This window comes from Nomascus leucogenys, chromosome 15 (assembly GCF_006542625.1).
Source record: "Nomascus leucogenys isolate Asia chromosome 15, Asia_NLE_v1, whole genome shotgun sequence".
Classification (NCBI taxonomy): domain Eukaryota; kingdom Metazoa; phylum Chordata; class Mammalia; order Primates; family Hylobatidae; genus Nomascus; species Nomascus leucogenys.
In genome coordinates, this window is record NC_044395.1 from 40843417 (window position 1) to 40868907 (window position 25491).

At 40.8% G+C, this 25491-nt stretch overlaps 1 protein-coding gene and 1 pseudogene across 1 annotated transcript in view; one reads left to right on the forward strand and one right to left on the reverse strand.

Annotated features, from left to right (window-relative positions):
- The window catches only part of HEPHL1 (hephaestin like 1), a 97763-nt gene that overhangs the window by 62544 nt on the left and 9728 nt on the right, over positions 1-25491 (reverse strand). Inside the window, exon 2 of the mRNA XM_030828934.1 lies at positions 17271-17515. Within this exon, the coding sequence (XP_030684794.1) occupies positions 17271-17515 (245 nt within the window). The remainder of the gene's footprint in view (positions 1-17270; positions 17516-25491) is intronic.
- LOC105737611 lies at positions 1039-1985 on the forward strand (annotated as a pseudogene).

Sequence of the window (25491 nt, forward strand, 5' to 3'; positions counted from 1 at the left end):
CCTCAAAACTAAAGGCAAGACATTCTAGATAAATAAAGACTGAGTGAGTTTGTTACTAGCAGAACTGCCTTACAAGGAATACTAAAGGACAACCAACCTTCATAATAAATGGAAATGACACCAAAGAGTAACTTGAATTCACAGGAAGAAATGAAAAGCACCAGAAATGGGAAATATATGACTTAATATAAAAGGTTCTATAAATATATTTTCCTTTATTGTCTTTATTTTTTAAAAGTCATAAAGTAATATAAAGCACCAAGTATATAACAATGTATTGCTGAGTTTATTTAGAGAAGGGCATTATAGATAGATAGATAGATAGATAGATAGATAGATAGATAGATAGATATCAATAATAGCACAAAGGAGGGGGAGAGCATGGAGCTTTATGGAGCAAAGCTTCTACATTTTACCAGAATTTAGTTGGTAAATGTGATAAACTAGGGTGCATATTACAATCCTGAGGCAAACCAATAAGAAAATAACTCAATGATATATAGGCTAAAAACTAAACAGAAATTAAAATATTATTCTAAGAAATATTTGTTTAACACAAAAGAAGGCAGTAAAAGAGGACAAGAGGAACAAAAAAATACAGAAGACATATAGAAAATAATTAGCAAAATGACAAATATAAATCAAACTAATAAATAATTACATTAAGTGTGAATGGTCTAACACCACAATCAAAATGTAGAGATTGTCACACTGGGGGAAAAAAAGCAAAATTCAACTATATGCTGTTTGTATTGTGTCTTACATTCAATGGCACAAATAGGTTGAAAGCAAAATAATTCAAATAGCAAAAGTAAAAGGCTATATCAATAACAGACAAAATAGATTTTAAGACAAGAAATGTTATTACAGACAAAGATATTCTGTTGCGATAAAAGGGTCAATATATCAGGAAAATATAACAATTATAAATGTATTCGTATCTAACAAAAATGCATCAAAATACATGAAGGAAAAACTGACTTAATTTAAAGAACGGAGAATGGAAGCTGGCTGTGAAAGGGTCCAGCAGAAGGAAACATGGCCGCCAAAGTATTAGAGTCCATTGGCAAGTTTGGCCTGGCCTTAGCTGTTACAGGAGGGATGATAGGCTCTGCCTTATATTATGTGGATGCTGAGCACAGAGCTAAATCTTTGGCAGATTCCATGGAGTACAGGACATTGCAGTAAGGAAAGGAACTCATTTTCTCATCCTATGGGTACAGAAACCAATTATCGTTGACTGCTACTCTTGATCACATAACACACCAGTCATCACTGGTAGCAAAGATTTACAGAATGTCAAGATCACAGAGCGCATTGTCTTCCAGCCTGTCACTAGCCAGCTTCCTCACGTCTTCAACAGCATTGGAGAGGACTATGATGAGCGTGTGCTGCTGTACATCACTAAGAGATCCTCACATTACTGATTGCTTACTTTGATACTGGAGAACTGATCACCCAGAGAGAGCTGGTCTCCAAGCAGGTTAACAACAACCTTACGGAGCAAGCAGCCACCTTTGAGCTCATCCTGGATGATGTGAAAAGATCCTCATGTTACTGATAGCTTACCTTGATGCTGGAGAACTGATCACCCAGAGAGAGCTGGTCTCCAGGCAGGTTAGCAACGACCTTGCAGACTAAGTAGCCACCTTTGAGCTCATCTTGGATGATGTGTCCTTGACACATCTGACCTTTGGGAAGGAATTCACAGAAGTTTGGAGTGAAACAGGTGGCTCAGCAGGAATCAGAGAGGGCCAGATACGTGGTGGAAAATCTGAGCAGCAGAAAAAGGCGGCCATCACTCTGCCAAGGGAGTCTCCAAGGCAGCTGAACTGAGTGCCAATTCACTGGCCACCACAGGTGATGGCCAGATTGAGCTACACAAGCTGGAAGCTGCAGATGACATTGCATACCAGTTCTTATGCTCTCATAACATCACCTACCTTCCGGCAGAGCAGTCTGTGCCCCTCCAACTGCCCCAGTAAGGACCCACCCTGCCTGTACTTCCTCAAGCCAACTGGGCCACAGCCCCAATGATTCTTAACAGTGTCTTCCTTCTGCTCCTACCTGAGAAATCACTGTGAAATTTCATGATTGGCTTAAAGTGAAGAAAATAAAAGTAAAATTACTTCAGATGTCTAATTATCAAATGAAGCTCTTTCTTTCTTCGCACATTCAACTACTTTTTTATCCACTCCCCTACGGAAAACTCCCAAGTGCCTATGCAGACTGGCTTTAGGTCCCAATTTGAGGTCTACTGTAGCTCCAGCCTAGGTACTGCAATTGGCAGAACTAAGGTAGGGCAATGTGTGTGATGGACTGGGGAGAACAGTTGTCAGCCTGAGTACACATGTAGCCTCCATCCTGTCATTGATTGAAGATTTGAGGGTAAAGGCACATGCAGCTGAATTGAAAAGGTAGGCCTCAATTTTCCCAGCAGTTCCTGCACAGATGCAGCTGAAGAGAGGTGCTGGAGAGGGTCAGAGAGAAAGTGGTCTGTCTCTTACTATAAGGCTGATTCTCTTTAACTGTGTGACCAGTGGAAAGAAGTGTGAACTAATTGAGTGCAGATTGAAGAATCTGCTTCTGTTGAAATGGTTAGGCCTGATTGTTGCCCCCCAGGGTCCTAATACTTGGATGGACTTAGATAGTGCAAGAGGAGCCCTAGACTGAGATCTGAGTCCTGTTGAAGACTTCTTTCTACCCTCAACTTTGGTCCCTCTCAAATATCCAATGGAATTCCAACTTGAAGTATTGAATCCTCCTGGGGCTAAACATGCTTGCCAAAGATGTGTACATCCTGTGTTCCTGGCTTCCTTGTTCAGAGACTGCTCTTCTCCAGGGCTCTGTGCCTGTGCTTTGAAAACAGATCTGTATAAACTGTTGTTAATAAATGACACTCAGACCTTCCCCCCAAAAAAAGAACAAATAGACAACTCCACAGTTAATTGTTGAAGATTTCAATACTCAACTCTCAATAACTGATAGAACACCTAAACAGAAAATCAGCAAGGATATAGGAGACTTGAACAACACTATGAACCAATTATACCTAAATGATGTCTCTGGAACATTTCACCCAATGACTGTAGAATATACCTTCTTTACAGAGCACGTGGATGATTCTCCAGAATGGAGCATATACTAGGCATAAAATAAGTTTCAATACATTGAAAAGGATTACTATCATACAAAGCATATTTTTCAATCACAATGGAATTAAATATCTACAGAAAGAAATCTTTGAAATCATCTAAATATTTGGAAATAAAATGATACTCTTCTAAGTAACCCATAGGTCAAAGAAGAAATCACAAGGGAAATTGTAAAATATTTTGAACTGAATTAAAATGAAGACAAAAATATCAAAATTTATGAGATACAGGTAAAACCATGCTTAAAAAGGAAATTTAGATTTTAAATCATCTATCTCAGAATTAAAAAAAAACTCTGAAATCAATAACCTAAGCTTTCATCTTAAGAGACTAGAAAAAGAAGAGAAAAACAAACCCAAAGCAAGCAGAAAGAAGAAATAAAGATTGGAACAGAAATCAATGAAAGAGAAAACAGAAAAAAAATACAAAATATATGAAACCAAAAGTTGGTACTTAGAAAAGATCAACAAGATTGAGACAACTTCATTTAGACTGGCCAAGAGAGAAAGAGAACACTAATTGCCAAAGTCAGGAATGAAAGAGGCAACATCACTGACCACACAGAAATTAAAAGGATCATAAGGAAATATTATAGGCCAAAATATTAGACAACTGAGATGAAACATGCAAATTTCTAGAAAGACACAAGTTACCAAAACTGACTAAAACATAAAAATAAAAAATTGGAATATACCTATAACAAGAAATTGAATTAGTAACTAAAGATCCTCCCCGAAAGTAAATTCAGGTTCAGATGGTTTTATATAAAAATTCCATCAAATACTAAGAAAAATCCATGCTAATCCTTTACAAAATCTTTCAGAAAATAGAACGGTGGAGACTTTCCAATTCATTCTGAGGCAAGTATTACCTTGACAACAAAATCAGATACAAACATCACAAGAAAACTACAGACCAATATCCCTCATGACTTAGACACAAAAATTCTTAACAAAATATTAGCAAATCGCATCCATCAGCATATAAAAAGGATTGTACGCCATGGCCAAATGGGATTTATCCCATGATTGCCAGGTTGGCTTAACATCCAAAAATTAGTTAATGTAATAATATATCAATATATCTCAATAGATATAGAAAAGCCACATGACCATCTCAATGGATATAGAAAAGTATTGAACAAAATCCAGTACTTACTTAGTGAAAATCTCTCAACAAACTAGGAATACAAAGGAATTTCCTCCAGTCCCAGCTAAAGCAATCAGACAAGAGGAAGAAATAAGGACATCCAAATTGGAAAGGAAAAAGTCAAATTATCCTTATTTGCAGATGATATATAATCTTACATTTGGAAAAACCTAACGACTCCACCAAAAACTATTATAACTTATAAATTTAGTAAAGTTGCAGGATAGAAAATCAACATACAAAATCAGTAGCATTTCGATATGCCAACAGTGAATAATCTGAAAAAGAAATCAAGAAAGTAATCCCATTTACAGTAGCTACAAATAAAATTAAATACCTAGAAGTTAACTTAACTAAGGAAATGAAGGATCTTTATAATGAAAACTATAAAACACTGATTAAAGAAACTGAAGAGGACAAAAAAATGGAAAAACATTTCATGTTCATGGATTGGAAGAATCAATATTGTTAAAATGTTCATACTGCCCAAAGCAATCCCTATCAAAATACCAATGACAGTCTTCACAGAAATTGAAAAAACATTCCTAAAATTTATATGGAACCACAAAAAAACCAGAATAGCCAAAGCCATCCTAAGTAAAAAGGACAAAACCGGAGGAATCACATTACCTGACTTCAAATTATACTACAGAGCTATAGTAACCCAAATGGCAAGGTACTGGCATAAAAACAGACACATAGACAAATGGAACAGAATAGAGAACCTGGAAATAAATCCATACGTCTACAGTGAACTAACTTTTGACAAAGGTGCCAAGAACACACACTGGGGAAAAGACAGTCTCTTCAATAGATGGTACTAGGAAAACTGGATATCCATATGCAGAAGAATAAAACTAGACTCCTATCTCTCACCATAGACAAAAATCAAATCAAATCAAAATGGATTAAAAACTTTAAGACCTTAAACTATAAAACTGCTACAAGAAAATACTGGGCACTCTCCAGGACATTAGTCTGGGCAGATTTCTTGAGTAATACCCCACAAGCACAGGCAACCAAGGCAAAAGTGGACAAATGGGATCACATTAAGTTAAAACGCTTCTACACAGCAAAGGAAACAATCAACAAAGTGAAGAGACAATCCATAGGATGGGAGAAAATATTTGCAAACTACCTATCTGGGATTAATAACCAGAATATATAAGGAATGCTATAGGAAAAAATCTAATTACCAGATTAAAAAATGGGCAAAAGATCTGAACAGCTATTTCTCAAAAGAAGACATACAAATGGTAAACAGGTGTATGAAAAGGTGCTCAACATTATTGGTCATGGGAGGTGGAGCCAAGATGGCCGAATAGGAACAGCTCCGGTCTCCAGCTCCCAGCCCCAGCAACACAGAAGACTGGTGATTTCTGCATTTCTGCTTGAGGTACCGGTTTCATCTCACTAGGGAGTGCCTAACAGTGGGTGCAGGACAGTCGGTGAAGCGCACTGTGCGCGAGCCGAAGCAGGGCGAGGCATTGCCTCACTCGGGAAGCACAAGGGGTCAGGGAGTTCCCTTTCGTAGTCAAAGAAAGGGGAAACAGACGGCACCTGGAATATCGGGTCAGTCCCATCCTAATACTGCGCTTTTCCAACGGGCCTGGAAAACGGCACACTAGGAGATTGTGTCCCGCACCTGGCTCGGAGGGTCCTATGCCCACGGAGTCTCGATGATTGCTAGCACAGCAGTCTGAGATCAAGCTGCAAGGCGGCAGCGAGGCTGGGGGAGGGGCGCCCGCCATTGCCCAGGCTTGCTTAGGTAAACAAAGCAGCCAGGAAGCTCGAACTGGGTGGAGCCCACCACAGCTCAAGGAGGCCTGCCTGCCTCTGTAGGCTCCACCTCTGGGGGCAGGGCACAGACAAACAAAAACTCAGCAAGAACCTCCACAGACTTAAATGTCCCTGTCTGACTGACAGCTTTGAAGAGAGTAGTGGTTCTCCCAGCACGCAGCTGGAGATCTGAGAACGGACAGACTGCCTCCTAAAGTGGGTCTCTCACCCCTGAGCAGCCTAACTGGGAGGCACCCCCCCAGTAGGGACAGACTGACACCTCATTCAACCGGGTACTCCTCTGAGACAAAACTTTCAGAGTAACTATCAGACAGCTGAATTTGTGGTCTCACGAAAATCCGCTGTTCTGCAGCCACCGCTGCTGACACCCAGCCAAACAGGGTCTGGAGTGGACCTCTAGTAAAATCCAACAGACCTGCAGCTGAGGGGCCTGTCTGGTAGAAGGAAAACTAACAAACAGAAAGGACATCCACACCAAAAACCCATCTGTACATCACCATCATCAAAAACAAAAAGTAGATAAAACCACAAAGATGGGGAAAAAACAGAGCACAAAAACTGGAAACTCTAAAAAACAGAGCACCTCTCCTCCTCCAAAGGAACGCAGTTCCTCACCAGCAACGGAACAAAGCTGGATGGAGGATGACTTTGATGAGTTGAGAGAAGAAGGCTTCAGACGATCAAACTACTCTGAGCTACGAGAGGAAATTCAAAACAATAGCAAAGAAGTTAAAAACTTTGAAAAAAAATTAGAAGAATGGATAACTAGAATAACCAATGGAGAGAAGGGCTTAAAGGAGCTGATGGAGCTGAAAGCCAAGTTTCGAGAACTACGCGAAGATTGCAGAAGCCTCAGTAGCAGATGCAATCAACTGGAAGAAAGGGTATCGCTGATGGAAGATGAAAGGAATGAAATGAAGAGAGAAGGGAAGTTTAGAGAAAAAAGAATTAAAAGAAATGAACAAAGCCTCCAAGAAATTTGGGACTATGTGAAAAGACCAAACCTACGTCTGATTGGTGTACCTGAAAATGATGGGGAGAATGGAACCAAGTTGGAAAACACTCTGCAAGATATTATCCAGGAGAACTTCCCCAATCTAGCAAGGCAGGCCAGCATTCAGATTCAGGAAATACAGAGAACGCCACAAAGATACTCCTCAAGAAGGGCAACTCCAAGACACATAATTGTCAGATTCACCAAAGTTGAAATGAAGGAAAAAATGTTAAGGGCAGCCAGAGAGAAAGGTCGGGTTACCCACAAAGGGAAGCCCATCAGACTAACAGCTGATCTCTCAGCAGAAACTCTACAAGCCAGAAGAGAGTGGGGGCCGATATTCAACATTCTTAAAGAAAAGAATTTTCAACCAAGAATTTCCTATCCCGCCAAACTAAGCTTCATAAGTGAAGGAGAAATAAAATACTTTACAGATAAGCAAACACTGAGTGATTTTGTCACCACCAGGCCTGCCCTAAAAGAGCTCCTGAAGGAAGCACTAAACATGGAAAGGAATGACCGGCACCAGCCACTGCAAAAACATGCCAAACTGTAAAGACCATCAAGGCTAGGAAGAAACTATAGCAACTAACGAGCAAAATAACCAACTAACATCATAATGACAGGATCAGATTCACACATAACAATATTAACGTTAAATGTAAATGGGCTAAATGCTCCAACCAAAAGACACAGACTGGCAAACTGGATAAGGAGTCAGGACCCATCAGTGTGCTGTATTCAGGAAACCCATCTCGCGTGCAGAGACACACGTAGACTCAAAATAAAGGGATGGAGGAAGATCTATCAAGCAACTGGAAATCAAAAAAAGGCAGGGGTTGCAATCCTAGTCTCTGATAAAATAGACTTTAAACCAACAAAGATCAAAAGAGACAAAGAAGGCCATTACATAATGGTAAAGGGATCAATTCAACAAGAAGAGCTAACTATCCTAAATATATATGCACCCAACACAGGAGCACCCAGATTCATAAAGCAAGTCCTCAGTGACCTACAAAGGGACTTAAACTCCCACACAATAATAATGGGAGATTTTAACACCCCACTGTCAGCATTAGACAGATCAACGAGACAGAAAGTTAACAAGGATATTCAGGAATTGAACTCAGCTCTACATAAAGTGGACCTAATAGACATCTACAGAACTCTCCACCCCAAGTCAACAGAGTATACATTTTTTTCAGCACCACACCACACCTATTCCAAAATTGACCACATAGTTGGAAGTAAAGCTCTCCTCAGCAAATGTAAAAGAACAGAAATTATAACAAACTGTCTCTCAGACCACAGTGCAATCAAACTAGAACTCAGGATTAAGAAACTCACTCCAAACCGCTCAACTACATGGAAACTGAACAACCTGCTCCTGAATGACTATTGGGTACATAATGAAATGAAGGCAGAAATAAAGATGTTCTTTGAAACCAACGAGAACAAAGACACAACGTACCAGAATCTCTGGGACACGTTCAAAGCAGTGTGTAGAGGGAAATTTATAGCACTAAATGCCCACAAGAGAAAGCAGGAAAGATCCAAAATTGACACCCTAACATCACAATTAAAAGAACTAGAAAAGCAAGAGCAAACACATTCAAAAGCTAGCAGAAGGCTAGAAATAACTAAAATCAAAGCAGAACTGAAGGAAATAGAGACACAAAAAACCCTTCAAAAAATTAATGAATCCAGGAGCTGGTTTTTTGAAAAGATCAACAAAATTGATGGACCGCTAGCAAGACTAATAAAGAAGAAAAGAGAGAAGAATCAAAGGCCTCAAATAGATGCAATAAAAAACGAAAAAGGGGATATCACCACCGATCCCACAGAAATACAATCTACCATCAGAGAATACTACAAACACCTCTATGCAAATAAACTAGAAAATCTAGAAGAAATGGATAAATTCCTCGACAAATACACCCTCCCAAGACTAAACCAGGAAGAAGTTGAATCTCTGAATAGACCAATAACAGGTTCTGAAAATGTGGCAATAATCAATAGCTTACCAACCAAAAAGAGTCCAGGACCTGATGGATTCACAGCTGAATTCTACCAGAGGTACAAGGAGGAACTGGTACCATTCCTTCTGAAACTATTCCAATCGATAGAAAAAGAGGGAATCCTCCCTAACACATTTTACGAAGCCAGCATCATCCTGATACCAAAACCTGGCAGAGACTTAACCAAAAAAGAGAATTTCAGACCAATATCCTTGATGAACATTGATGCAAAAATCCTCAATAAAATACTGGCAAACCGAATCCATCAGCGCATCAAAAAGCTTATCCACGATGATCAAGTGGGCTTCATCCCTGGGATGCAAGGCTGGTTCAACATACGCAAATCAATAAATGTAATCCAGCATATAAACAGAACCAAAGGCAAAAACCACATGATTATCTCAATAGATGCAGAAAAGGCCTTTGACAAAATTCAACAACCCTTCATGCTAAAAACTCTCAATAAATTAGGTATTGATGGGACGTATCTCAAAATAATAAGAGCTATCTATGACAAACCCACAGCCAATATCATACTGAATGGGCAAAAACTGGAAACATTCCCTCTGAAAACTGGCACAAGACAGGGATGCCCTCTCTCACCGCTCCTATTCAACATAGTGCTGGAAGTTCTGGCCAGAGCAATCAGGCAGGAGAAGGAAATAAAGGGTATTCAATTAGGAAAAGAGGAAGTCAAATTGTCCCTGTTTGCAGATGACATGATTGTATATCTAGAAAACCCCATTGTCTCAGCCCAAAATCTCCTTAAGCTGATTAGCAACTTCAGCAAAGTCTCAGGATACAAAATTAATGTACAAAAATCACAAGCATTCTTGTACACCAATCACAGACAGAGAGTCAAATCATGAGTGAACTCCCATTCACAATTGCTTCAAAGAGAATAAAATACCTAGGAATCCAACTTACAAGGGATGTGAAGGACCTCTTCAAGGAGAACTACAAACCACTGCTCAATGAAATAAAAGAGGATACAAACAAATGGAAGAACATTCCATGCTCATGCGTTGGAAGAATTAATATCGTGAAAATGGCCATACTGCCCAAGGTAATTTATAGATTCAATGCCATCCCCATCAAGCTACCAATGACTTTCTTCACAGAATTGGAAAAAACTACTTTAAAGTTCATATGGAACCAAAAAAGAGCCCGCATCGCCAAGTCAATCCTAAGCCAAAAGAACAAAGCTGGAGGCATCATGCTACCTGACTTTAAACTATACTACAAGGCTACAGTAACCAAAACAGCATGGTACTGGTACCACAACAGAGATATAGATCAATGGAACAGAACAGAGCCCTCAGAAATGATGCCGCATAGCTACAACTATCTGATCTTTGACAAACCTGACAAAAACAAGAAATGGGGAAAGGATTCCCTATTTAATAAATGGTGCTGGGAAAACTGGCTAGCCATATGTAGAAAGCTGAGACTGGATCCCTTCCTTACACCTTATACAAAAATTAATTCAAGATGGATTAAAGACTTAAATGTTAGACCTAAAACCATTAAAATCCTACAAGAAAACCTAGGCAATACCATTCAGGACATAGGCGTGGGCAAGGACTTCATGTCTAAAACACCAAAAGCAATGGCAACAAAAGCCAAAATCTACAAATGGGATCTCATTAAACTAAAGAGCTTCTGCACAGCAAAAGAAACTATCATCAGAGTGAACAGGCAACCTACAGAATGGGAGAAAATTTTTGCAACCTACTCATCTGACAGAGGGCTAATATCCAGAATCTACAATGAACTCAAACAAATTTACAAGAAAAAAACAAACAACCCCATCAAAAAGTGGGCAGAGGACATGAACAGACACTTCTCAAAAGAAGACATTTATGCAGCCAAAAAACACATGAAGAAATGCTCATCATCACTGGCCATCAGAGAAATGCAAATCAAAACCACAGTGAGATACCATCTCACACAAGTTAGAATGGCCATCATTAAAAAGTCAGGAAACAACAGGTGCTGGAGAGGATGTGGAGAAATAGGAACACTTTTACACTGTTGGTGGGACTGTAAACTAGTTCAACCATTGTGGAAGTCAGTGTGGCGATTCCTCAGGGATCTAGAACTAGAAATACCATTTGACCCAGCCATCCCATTACTGGGTATATACCCAAAGGACTATAAATCATGCTGCTGTAAAGACACATGCACACGTATGTTTATTGCGGCACTATTCACAATAGCAAAGAGTTGGAACCAACCCAAATGTCCAACAACGATAGACTGGATTAAGAAAATGTGGCACATATACACCATGGAATACTATGCAGCCATAAAAAATGATGAGTTCATGTCCTTTGTAGGGACATGGATGAAACTGGAAAACATTCTCAGTAAACTATCGCAAGGACAAAAAACCAAACACCGCATGTTCTCACTCATAGGTGGGAATTGAACAATGAGAACTCATGGACACAGGAAGGGGATCATCACACTCCGGGGACTGTTGTGGGGTGGGGTGAGGGGGGAGGGACAGCATTAGGAGATACACCTAATGCTAAATGACGAGTTAATGGGTGCAGGAAATCAACATGGCACATGGATACATATGTAACAAACCTGCACATTGTGCACATGTACCCTAAAACCCTAAAGTATAATAAAAAATAAAAAATAACATTATTGGTCATCAGAGAAATGTAAATCAGAACTACAATGAGATATTCTCCCAACCCAGTTAAAATGACTTTTATTCAAAAGACAGGCAATAAAAAATGCTAGTGAGGATGTGGAGAAAATGGAACCCTTGTACACTGTTGGTGGGAATGTAAATTAGTACAACCACTATGGAGAGCAGTTTGAAATTTCCACAGAAAACTAAAAACAGAGCTATCATATGATCCAGCAATCCCACTGGTATGGGTACACATCCCATTTTAATGTACCCCCAAAAAAGGAAATCAGATATCTGCACTCCCATGTTTATTGCAGCACTATTTACAGTGGCCAAGATTTGGAAGAAAACTGTGTCTATCAGCAGACAAATGGATAAAGATGTGGTACATATACACAATGGAGTACTATTCAGCCACAAGAAAGAATTTGCAACAATGTGGATGGAATCAGAGGTCATTATGTTAAGTGAAATAAGCCAGGCACAGAAAGACAAACTTCACATGTTCTCACTTGTTTGTAGGAACTAAAAATTAAAACAATTAAACTCATAGAGAATAGAAGGATGGATACCAGAAGCCGGGAAGGGTAGTGGAAAGGTGGGAGGAAGTGGGGATGGTTAATGGATACAAAAAACAGTTAGAAAGAATTAATAAGACCTATTATTTGCTAGCACAACAGGGTGACGATAGTCAAAAATAATTTAATTGTGCATTTTAGAATAATGAAAAGAGTATAATTGGATTGTCCGAAACACAAAGGATAAATGCTTGAGGTGATGGATACTCCATGTACTATGATGTTATTATTATGCATTGCATGCTTGTCTCAAAATATCTCATGCAATCCATAAACATATACTATGTTCCCACAAAAATTCAAAATTAAAAAAAAGAAAGAAAAAATGTACAGCTAGCCTCATGTCTAATGGAGGAAGACAAAATGCTTTCTTCCTAAGATTGGGAAAAAGGTAAGAGTATCTGGTCTCACTACTAATATTACATATTTTCCTAAAGGTTATAGCTGTGTAATAAGTAAAAAGAAAAAACTTAAAGGTATACAGACTGGTAAGGAAGAATTAAAACTCTCTTCATTCACAATGGCTTAAGTCTGTACATAGAAAATTCCAAGAAATCCACTAAACATCTACTAACAAACAAGTTTAGCAAGGAAGTAGAATATAACTTCAACATACAAAAATTAATTCTATTCCTATGCACTAGCACCAAAGAATCCAAAAATGAAATTAAGAAAACTATTCCATTCATAACATCAACAGAAAAAATAAAACACTTTGGAATAAATTTAACAAAAGAAATGCAAATCTTGTATACTAAAAACTAAAACATTATTGAGAGAAATTAAAGACCTAAATTTCATGTTCATGGATTGAAAGACTCAATATTGGTAAGATGGCCATTTGTTTTTAAATGCACATGGAATTTCCCTACCATTTATCAACCAAATTAACACAAAGCAACTGCTATCAAAATCCTAGCTGATTTTTTTTGGTAAAAATTAATACGCTGATCAAATATATATATGGAGGGAAAGAACCTAAATAGCCAAAAAGCCTTGAAAAGAATAACAAAGTTGAAGGATTTATGCGACTCCATTTGAAAACTTACTAGACTTTCACAGTAATCAAGACACTGTGGCATTGATCCAAGGATAAGTATATAGATCAATGGAGCAGAATTAAGAGCACTGAAATTAACTCCTTATAGTTACGGTCACTGAATTTTTTTTTTTTTTTTTTTACTACAGCCTACGATTCATTCATCTTTTATTCTCAGGACCCAGAGTCAGTGTCTGGCACCTGGGAGTCAGTGTCTGGCACCTGATGGGTGCTCAATGAAAGGTTTATTCCTTTGGATAAATGCCCAGTAGTGGGACTGCTGGGTCATATGGTAGTTCTATTTTTCATTTTTTGAAGAATCTCCGTACTGTTTTCCGTAGTGGCTGTACTAATTTACATTGCCACCCACAGTGTATAAGTATTGTCTTTTCTTTGTGTCTTTGCCAGTATCTGGTTGTTTTTGTTTTTTGGGTTTTGGGGGGGGTATTTTTTTGTCTTTTTGATACTAGCCATTTTAGCTGGGGTAAGATGAGATCTCATTGTAGTTCTCATTGCATTTCCCCAGTGATTAGTGATGTTGATCTCATTGCATTTCCCCAATGATTAGTGATGTTGAGCATTCTTTTTATATACCTATTGGCCATTTGTATGTCTACTATACCAGTATTAAGTGGGGTTTGTTTTTGTTTTTGTTTTGCTTTGTTTTTTGTTTCTTTTGAGATGGAGTCTTCCTCTGTTGCCCAGGCTGGAGTGCAATGGCATGGTCTCGGCTCACTGCAGCCTCCACCTCCCAGGTTCAAGCGACTCTCCTGCCTCAGCCTCCCAAGTAGCTGGGGTTATAGGCATGTGCCACGACTCCTGGCTAATTTTTTGTATTTTTAGTAGAGATGGGGTTTCGCCTGTTGGCCACGCTGGTCTCAAATGCCCGACCTCAGGTGATCCACCCACCTCGGCCTCCCAAAGTGCTGGGATTACAGGCATGAGCCACCATGTCCAGCCAGTATTAAGTGTTATGAGATAAACCAACACACTTCTGAAATGGGACAGTCCTGCAGACGGGATAGAGAAGGTTTCCTGGGTAAGCAACATTTGAAATGTTCTTAATTTAAGGACCTATGAATGTTTTCAGGGACTCTGAGAACCTCTTAAAAGTGGGTTCAAAATTTTGTCCACAGGCTGCGCACAGTGGCTCATGACTGTTATCCCTGCACTTTGAGAGGCCAAGGTAGGAGGACTGCTTGAGGCCAGGAATTTGAGGCCAGCCTGGACAACACAGCAAGATCCTATCTCTATGAAAAAATTTTAAAAATTAGCCAGGTGTAGTGGCAGAGTCCCAGCTACTTGGGAGGGTGAGGCAGGAGGATCACTTGAGCACAGGAGTTCAAGGCTGCAATGAACCATGATTGCACTACTGCACTCCATCCTGAGTGACAAAGTGAGACCCCATCTCAAAAAAAATTATGCACATACATATTTTTCTGGTGCAAGGGCTCATGGCTCTCACAGATGCTCAGAAGGATCTGTGGTGCACCAATGTTTATAGCAGTATTATTCACAATAGCCAAGATGTGGAAACAACCAAAGCATTCATCAACAGATGAATGGATAAACAAAGTGTGGTATATACATGCAATTGAATAGTATTCAGCCTTAAAAGGAATTACATTATGATGCATACTACAATATGCGTAAGCATTGAAAATATTATGCTAAGTGAACTAAGCCAGACACAAAAGGCACATTCATAGACATAGAAAGTAGAGTAGAAATTACCAGTGGGGCAGCAAAAGGGAGGAATGGAGAGGTATTGATTAATGGCTATATAGTTTCGGTTTGGGATGATGAAAAGGTTGTGGAAATAGATAATGGTGATGATTGTACAACCTTGTGGATGTAATTAATGCCACCAAATTGAACACTTGAAAATGGCTAAGATGGTAAATTTTATGTTCATATGTTTTACCACAATTTTTTTGAAAAAAGAATTTGTAGCCCTATAAAGTTTTAGAATCACTGGCCTAAATGATTTTTCAGGACACCATTAACTCTATTAAGGCATGCTTTCCAGAAACACATGGAGGAATGAAGACAAAAATTATACTTAAAGATGCCCCTATTTTCTCCACATTTGAAAAGGCAGGCACAGCTATCTTGGTACATCTTTACTTTCTACCTGCAGCATAAATAAGACACATGGAGTCAAACTGAACACCCATCAGTGATAAACTTGATAAAGAAAATGACATGCATATACACCTTGGAATACTATGCAGCCATAAGAAGAATGAGATGATGTCCTTTGCAGGGACATGGATAAAGCTGGAGGCCATTATCCTTAGCAAAGTAACACAGGAAGAGAAAACCAAATATCACATATTCTGACTTACAAGTGGGAGCTAAATTATGAGAACACATGGACACATAGAGGGGAACAACACACACTGGGGCCTAGCAGAGGATGGAGGGTTGGAGGAGGGAGAGGATCAGGAAAAATAACTAATGGGTACTAGGCTTAATTCCTGGGTGATGAAATAATCTTTACAACAAATCCCCATGACACAAGTTTACCTATGTAACAAACCTGCACTTATATCCCTGAACTTAAAATAAAAGTTAAAAAAACTATATTAAAGAAAATGCATTCATAGTTACACCTTAAAATTTACCTGGCACAATTTTTGTGCTCATCCTCAACAACTAAGAACTACCAAATCTTGGCTGCACTCCAGGTGGAGGAAAAGAGCCCAGAACAAAGGGCAATCCTAGTTGTGTGTTCACCATCAGAGTTCTCTCCTCTGGCTGCTTATAGAGACATGGCCGGGGCAGCTGCCTCACAAGTTAGGCTGCCTTGGGATATTTGTTAATGCCCAGAAACTCCTCCTTGATGATAATGTGAGTTGCATCAGAGTTAATGGCACTGTGCTGGCACATTTCCTAGAAGCAGTCACCTAGCAGGTACAGCACCTTTCAACCTATTCCACCAGGTCATGAGCAAGAATGAAATACAGGATTCAAAAAAATTATTTTTGATGTTGGAGAAATACTTCTGTCTCAAAAGTCTAAGAAAGTTGATTAATATTTTTCAATTAGGGAGGAATCCAGAAACTGCCCTAATGAAACTCCTAACATACACACAAGAAGTAAGACAGGGCTGCTTCACAAAGGCAGCACCAAAAACAGCAGCCTGAAGCAAGGAGTGGGGATCAGCTTCTGTTGATAAAAATGTACCCACAGCCAAGGCTGCTACTGGAGATAGGAGCATGTTGCCCTTTATCCAGTATGCAAATCAGGCACAACTAAGTGACAAGGAAGAAAGCTAGTGTGCTCCTGGGGCGTGGTGGAGCAGGTACCGAGGAGTTCTGTGTCAACATAAAGAAGAGCAAGAAAGAGGAGAGGGAGGAAATAAGGGAAAGAAAAAGCATGAAGGGGAGCCAGGCATGGTGGCTCACACCTGTAATCCCAGCACTTTGAGAGGCCTAGGTGGGCGGATCATTTGAGGTCAGGAGTTTGAGACCAGCTTGGCCAATGTGGTGAAGCCATATTTTCTCTACTAAAAATACAAAAAATTAGCAGGGCGTGATGGTGCACATCTGTAATCCCAGCTACTAGAGAGGCTGAGGCAGGAGAATATCTTGAACCAGGGAGATGGAGGTTGCAGTGAGCTGATATCATGCCACTGCACTCCAGCCTGGACAACAAAACAAAACAAACAAAACAAAAAAACAAAAACACACAAACAAACAAACAAAAAAACAAGAAAGGGAAGAGAGAGACAGAATAGATAGATGGAGATGGATGGAGAAGGAGACAGAGAGAAGATAAATATATCCATGTAATCATTGTGCTCCTAAAATCTCTTTAACTCTGACAGTTACCTTACTTATGAAATAGAGACAAGACCCCAATAATAAAGGATTGATATTTACCTTCTGAATCTTTGTTGTAGAAAACGCCATGTGGATGCAGAGAGTAAGGTCGAGAAGCAAAGTTCTTTAAATGAATGACAATCACATCACCCACTTCAGCCCTCAAGATGGGGCCCAGGAATCCAAGCCAGGGAGGTTTGGGGATCTCTATGGAGTAGGTTCCATCAGTGAAGTGTCTGTAAACAGCCTTTTTGTAAATACTGCCTATCCTGTTGGGCCCTCTTTCGAGAAATAAGGTTGCAAGTCTAAAAGTAAGAAGAAAAACATTTTTAACCGAAATGAAAAGAGAAGCCCTAATAGCTTACCATTAGGAGTTTATAAAGTATTGCATGTATGACCTCTCATTTGGTGTTCACTATAAACTACGACCTCTGTAGGGCTGGGAAGATTATCCTCAATTTACTAATGTGGAAATGAGATTCAGCAATTAAGTGGCAAGCCAAGGGGCACAAGCAGTATTCACGATCAAACTAAAACAAATCCAAAGAACTCTAAAGCCACACTACAAATGTGCCCCTTTCCACTCAACATGTTCCCCTTTGCTTTTTCATTTAACTAACACTCATTGCACATTTACTGCATTCCCAGCCTGTGACTAGATGGTGTACAAAAGTTTATAATCAAATAATGGGCTTAGATGATTAAGTGTCAAGTGAATGATTGATACAACAGATACAGGCTCAACATTTCTAGGAACGTAATAGTTCAGGGAGGCCAGGCATAGTGGTCCACACCTGTAATCCCAGCAATGGGAGGCCAAGGCAGGCAGATGTCTTGAGCCTAGGAGTTCGAGACCAGCCTGGGCAACATAGTGAGGCCCTGTTTCTGCAAACAAACAAAAAAGCCGGGCATGGTGGTGGGCTGCCTGTAGTCCCAGCTACCTGATATGCTGAGGCAGGAGGATCACTCAAGCCTGGGAAATCAAGGCTGCAGTGAGCCATGATCGTGCCAGCCTGGGTGACAGAGCAAGACTCCGTCTTAAAAAAAAAAAAAAAAACAGCCAGGCACAGTGGCTCATGCCTGTAATCCCACTTTGGGAGGCTAAGGTGGGAGGATCACTTGAGCCTGGGAAGTTAAGGCTATGGTGAGCCAAGATTGCACCACTGCACTCTAGCCTGGATGACAGAGCAAGATCCTGTCTCAAAAAAAAAAATGGTTTGGAGAAGGAAAAGATTGCTGTGGGTACAAGAGGTCAGACAATTCCAAGAATTACGGAGAAGTAGGATTGGATAACAAAAGAGAAAAGTGAGGACACTCAGTGGGACAACAGATGTACAGTGAGGAGGAAGCAGTGCAGATGGAATGGGAAGAGCAGGTTATAGGCTGGTGCACAGGTCTAGGAAGTGAGGAGTGAGAGATAAGGATGCAGGTACGTTCCAGAGATGGACTGACAAGTTTAATTCTGGGTTGGAGAATTTAAAATTTATCTTGGAAGCACTGAGACTCACTGAGGTTTTTCACAAAGTGGGTGACATAATAATCATGTGTTCAAGGACCTTTCTATGGCAGTGGTGTGCAAGTTTTAGAGGAGTTGAGGTAAAGGCAGAGCAAAGTTGAGGGGCAGAGAGACTGTTATGAGACCAGAATGGGGTGGTGCAATAGAAGAAAAGGGGTGGACATGAGAAAAACAGAATCCTAAGACTTGAGATGACCAGATGCCCTCCTGGGGACCTAGATGTAGGGCAGACTCAGTCCCTGGTGTCTGGAAGCCTGAAACAACAGCACCACTTGGGAGTTGCCCAACAATCTTCTCTTGGAGAAGTGAAGCCCCCTTCCCCACTCTCAGTCTATTTGCTTGGCATGGAGCTCCTGTCCTAGCTCCAGCTCCATAAATACTGGCTTCCGCTTGAGCAAAAGCTCCACCACTCCTGGGTGCAGCCATCCCAATGTAGCTGTGTCCCTTTTGGGGGCAAGAGGCCACATCTTACTCTGAGACACACTCCTGCAAGTGTCCGTGCACTTATTCTCTCTCAGTTATCCAACAAACATTAATTATACCAAGCCCTGCCCTCAGTACCAGGGATATGGAGGAAAAAAGACAAAGCCCCTATTCTGGAAGGGAGAGTTGTGAGAACACAGATTATGTTTTGGGGCATCTAATCTGAAGTCAAAGATAAGTCAGGGGAAGTTTCCTTAAGGAAGTAATGCTTCAGTATACTCTCAAACAATGAAGAGTTACTCAAGAAAAAAAAAAATAGAAAAAGTTGATGTAGAAGACATTTTAAAGTTTTGGCAACTCGGCACACACACTCCACTCTTTGAGGAGTGAGGAGTGTGCCCAGAGTGGGAGAGCACACCTTTCCCACTCTCATTCTCTGTGCTTCGGATGGGGCTCCATCCCCCAGCCCCACTAATGGAGCAAGTGCCTCAGCCTAGCCTATGAGCATGCCAAGTTTCTCTAATAAGCTGTTGTTAGGGCAGGACTTGTGATCCAGACCTGGCCAATTGATATCATTCATCCCCCAGCCAGCCTACTTTGGGCCACTATGATTAGCTCAGGGACAGTCACAGAGTGTCTGATTGGTTAAATCTGAGAAAATCTAGGGACTTGTGAAGGATCTCTTTCTTGTGTACTTGGAACTGGGACATGAGTCTGGAGCTTCAGGTAACCATAGGAGGAAGTCTGTCTGAGAGTTGTTTATTCCTCTAATCTCTTAAATTTGGCTATTGACTTTTTCCCCTCTAATCAACTCCTACTTGTTTTCATCATCGTATGACTATTTCTTTTCATTTTTTCTGTTTTTATTTTATTGTACTTTCTATGCTTTTACTCAGTTCCAAGAATTCAATCATTCATATAATTTATTCAAAAAAATGTATTAAGCATGTATCATGTATCATGGAGCACTTCTCTTTTCTACTTTTCTGTGGCCCTAATAATTTTTTTCTGTTTTTCTTTTCTTTCCCAATCGTTTCCAAAGGAAACCTATCCCAGCCTTTTCCAAAGGAATTAATGTCTAACAGAGTATTTAGTCCACCCACTCTGGGCCAGAATGAGCAAGTCATGCAGTTTTGTTCATTCCAGGTCCACAGTGAGTGTCAGGGTAATTCTAAGATGGGTAGACCAGTTGGATCTAGAAGACTCTAGAAGCTCTGTTCTATGGCACTGGAGCCTGAAAAGTTGTGAGATGACTCAAGTCTCACAAATTCCTCTAGAGTGTCCTGCACCAACTATTCCCATCCCTCACCCCTCTCAGCATAGGGCACAATGATCCTCTTTGATTCTTCTCTCCCTTCTCCAAGTCAGAATCCTAGGCAGATACCTTGGACAGGCACCCTTGTCTAGTCCCAAACCCCAGCCTCAGATATCAGCAGGTGGAGCTATAAACTCATAGACTCTTGGGGTTCAGCCTTTAACTGTACCTCATTTGAATTCCTATTCTGTCCAGAGACAGACCCAGGGACAGTGCTCTTTCTGAGGTGGACATATTTCCTGGACCAGAATATATAAAGTTTATACCCATGTATGACTGTGTCACCCTAATGAAATAAGCCCTTAAGGGCTTCCATGAACTTCAGGCATTTCAGTGGTGGTATAAAAGAAAAGCAATAAATAAAATTAAATTTAAAAGAGACTTTCATGACCACTCTGGAGGGGGACCAACAGGAATGCTCTGCCTGCCTTTGTCATAGGCTCTGGCTGCCCCTATCACCCCGCATGACCCCTTTAAGAACTCTCCCAGGATATACCTAATGTAAATGATGAGTTAATGGGTGCAGCACACCAACATGGCACATGTATACATATGTAACAAACCTGCACGTTGTGCACATGTACCCTAGAACTTAAAGTATAATAAAAAATTTAAAAAAAAAGGAACTCTCCCAGAAGATCCCATGGGCATCGCCTCTGTTTCAGTCTTGGGTAAGCTTGAAAGCCATTCTGCTGACTTTCAACAAGTACAGATTAAGGATTTATAGCATGCAAAGTACTGGGCTAGATGTTGTTTTGAGTACAATAATGAAAAAGTTACAATCTCTAAATAAGTACGTTTGTAGTCAAGAGGATGGAACAAAGCCATTGTTACCTGCACAAAGGAAACTGCTAAGAATTGTAGGAAAAGAACATGTTATGGGAATTTAGGACAGAGGGAGAGATACCTCAATACCTTGCTCAAGTAGAAGGAAGAGCTTGAGAAAGGTGTCCAGGTGAGAGAATTAGAAGTCAGTTCAGGAAATCACAGGCAGCTTCATAGGACCAGAAAATTTGATAAGAGGGAAACTGTGGAGAAATTTGAGTGCTTGGCTAAGGCATTTAGATGTAATTATATCTTCAAATAAGAGCCACTGAAGATTCTTAAACAGATATATTTAACCAGATCTGTGTCTTGGGAAGACAATTTTGGAAGGATCCCGTATCTGATTCCTCTTCATCATACCTGCCCACATGATTTTTCTCATCTGCTTCTGCTCACTGGATCAAGCCCCTTCCTTACCTTCCACCTCTGAACATTGAGTCATTACATCTGTATGTTCACCAGGGCTCTATTTAACTTCATGCCTGATTTGGGGGATGTTATTCCTTGGTATCTGATTCAGCTGGGCCTCCTACTCCCAGTGACTCAGGGTGGCATCTGCTTGCCTATCTAGTCTGGGACTTTCTTTGTGAAGTTTTATTATCTTTCTTTACTTAAATGTCATCTTTTCTGCATTGCTCTCCCTTCTTTCTGACAAGGGGCAGACTTGCTGACAAATAGGGTTTACAGCCACATTCCTTTGTTGATGGAATCACACCAGGTCTGATAGCCTTTGTATTAAATAATGAATCTTTGTTAGCTTCATTAAGGTTGGGAAAAACACTATAGATCAAAAAGATAAAGAGATATTTTCAGGGCTTCATCTTCATTTCCTCAAAGACATGATCACGTTAGTATACAGTGACTCAGGCACTCCTACTTCAAAGCAGCTCCTACTTCAAAGCTCCTAAGCAGTCTTAATAATAAATGGTGTCTTTGCCCACCCCGAAGACTTTTCAGGATGATGGAGCTAGAGATCAACATATTGAGCAGCCTGGAATCCATCCCTGCATGGAGCAGAAGATGGGAACCACCCTAGAAGGTAGAAGAATCACTTAGGCAGATGGAGGAAAGGACATCTGAGTCAAGCTGGGGAGAAGGATCCACAGGTTCAAATCAAAGCAGAAAAAGTCCTCTTTGAAGAAACAGCTTTTCTCTCCAACCTCATTTCCTCCCTCTTTGCCCCAACTCCCAGGTCCCCATGCTCCTGCCAGATCAGACACTCTCTTCTTGGTACACACCATGTCCTTTCAGCATTTTAAGACTTCTGCACATTCTTTTTCCTGGGCCTCAATGGTCTTCCTCATTCTCTACCTGCCAAGCACCCTTTGAGGTAGGTTCACACTCTTCTTCTTTTCCTCCTCTCTACATACACAGTGCTCTGTTCTTGTGCTAATAATGGTACTCACCAAAGCGTGTTACAATGAGATATGCACATCTCTGGTTTGTGAGCTCATTGAAGACAATACCCCTTTAAACATCCTTTTTATTCCTAAGCCCCAGCAACTTGCCTGGCAGAGTTGGTGTTTAATGGCTTTGGCACTTAAAAACAAACAAACAAATGTGAGTTTGTCCCCATCTTGGCAAGCTAAAGCTGGGATGGTGTTGCAAACTCTATTTGCTGAAAAGCATAGGTTGCCATATTTGAATACCCTCTAGGTCCAGGATAGCCAATAGATTTTATCTTGTGCACCAAATCTGATTGGTGGCAATTGCTTAGAAAACAAGTTGAGGTTGAGTTCAATGAGAGAAGAATGCCATGATCCACACTAGATGTCCGCTGTGGACATGAGGGTGGGGGCACTCCAAGCACATAGTTGCTCTTCTTACCCTACACAAATGGCCAGGCCACACAGTACTCCAGAGTCTTCGGGTCCTCTCTACACCTGGATGACATCACATCTTACTACTGGGAGAAAACACACTGAGTTGTTTAGATCTGAGACCCAGCTGCTCTCAGAAATTCACCATATGACCTTGTTACCAGCAGCAAATTCATATGGGCCTGCAGCAACCTCAATTCCTGCCTCCTCAGAAGAAAGAATTCAATTCAACTAAGGGGCATAAGGCAGAAGGAGAGACTGAGGCAAGTTTTAGAGCAGGAATGAAAGTTTATTAAAAGGCTTTAGAGTAGGAACAAAAGGAAGGAAAGTACCCTTGGAAGAGGGCCAAGCAGGCGACTTGAAAAACAGGTGCGCAGTTTGACCTTTTGACTTGGGGTTCTATACACTGGCATACTTCTGGGCTCTTGTGTCCCTTCTCCCCTGATTCTTCCCTTGGCACGGGTTGTCCATATGTGCAGTGGCCTGGGAGATGAGCATGTGCAGTGTGTTTACTGGAGCTGTACGCATGCTCACGTGAGGCATTCTTCCCTTAGTGGCGGAATGTCCCTGGAAGGTCATATACCAGTTAAACTCCGCCATTTTGCCCCTCAATACACTTGCTTGAACCCATTTGCCCAACTCCTGAGATCTTATCAGGAAGTGGCTGATCACCAGTTTCAGGTTTTTTCTATCTATAGGGAGATTGCCTTTCCCTGGCACTGTCTGTGACCAATTATTACTTTAGAGAGACAGTTAACAACTGCCTGACCATCACCTGATGGTTACCTGACATTCTTGGTCAGGTGGACCCCTCTCCTGCCCTGCTCATGCCTGACTAGCTACCTAATATAACAACCTTATAGGCTTCAGTTTGCTGGGTATGCCTCTCAAAGACTGTTGGGACCTGCTAACAAATGGGGTTTACAGCCACCTTGACATTTTCTAATTTGTAAACTGAAGCTTACAGCATAGCAAAATTTAAAAGAAAATAAAGAGAGCACAGCAAGATTTAAAAGTCAAGCTAAAAAGTGATTATCACTCCCACTCTCTAACCAGCTGAGGTATACAGCCTGCCCCAGACCACATAATAAAATCATAAGCCAGGTCAAACCCACCAGCAACAAAGCCTCTTTTAGTGAAGCAGACCTTGGCCTCAGAGGCTGGAGAATCCTCCAGGGTTTTCAGCTGAGCCAGATTAAGGGGTAGAGCAGCTGGGTCTCAGATCTAAAGGGCACTGGAACATCACTGGGGAGCTGGAAGCATTTCAGCGTGGATAAAATTCACTGGAAATGACATTGAAGGTGGAGAAAATTGCAACCTGTGGAACTTCTGTGGGGTAAGCACTGTATGTCATTGGAAAAGAGGCTTTGATTAGCTGTTTGAGATGGGGTTTGGGAGGTGGGTGAAGAGACCACAAAGATTATGCTCGAATACTAACAGGTGGCCACAAAAATCTATTCCAAGGAGAATTGGTCCAGTGAACTGTAGAGTGGACTGCTTTTGGCTTGCAGCCAAAGAGAGGTAAGAACGGCCATCACCAGACCACTTTCTCCTCTCCTCAGTACTCAGCCTCTCCTATAGATGAAGGAGATCCATGCTATTTATCTGCCCAGAGCACCCTATTATTAACCTTCCCAGGGTTAACCCTATCCCACCCTTGATGTGGAGTCCGTGGTAGGGAGGAGGTCCTGGGACAAGAAGGAACCCATGAATTTAGACCCCGATGGAGAAGCCAGAGATGGGCCTGACTAGAGAAGAACCCCAGGAATCACAGGGCAAGACCTCCCAGAGGCAGCAATGTTCTCTGTCCCCCAATTACTAGGTTCAGCTTCCAATCCAAACAATGTGATCAAGACAGGAATCCTGTTTAAAAAATTAGAGAATGATTTTGATAGCAAAAGCCTGGAAAGACCAAAATGTTCTTCACCTGGCAGCTGGGTAAATAAATGATGGCATTCATGCCACACACCCATAAGAAAAGAATAAGATGGTCTACAGGTGCTGATATGGCATGATCACCAAGATACTAATAAAAAAAAAAGCCAATTGCAGAGCCGTATGTAAAATATTATCCCATTTGTGTGTGTGTGTGTGTGTGTGTGTGTGTGTGTTTAACAATGCACATTTACCTATATGCAAAGAATACATCTGGAAAGTGACCAGGGAAACAAAGTGTAGCCTCCAGACTATGAGACTGAAGCCACAGGTGGGAGGGAGGATGGATGAGAAGTTTACTTTCACTCATCCTCTTTTATACTGTTGTAGGGGGATGGGGCGGTTACTCTGTACCTACAAATTCAATACTAAAAACAAGCTCACATTTTATTGAAAAAAAAAGAAGACCCAGGCTGTTTGGCCGCCAAGGGACCAAAATTCTCTTGC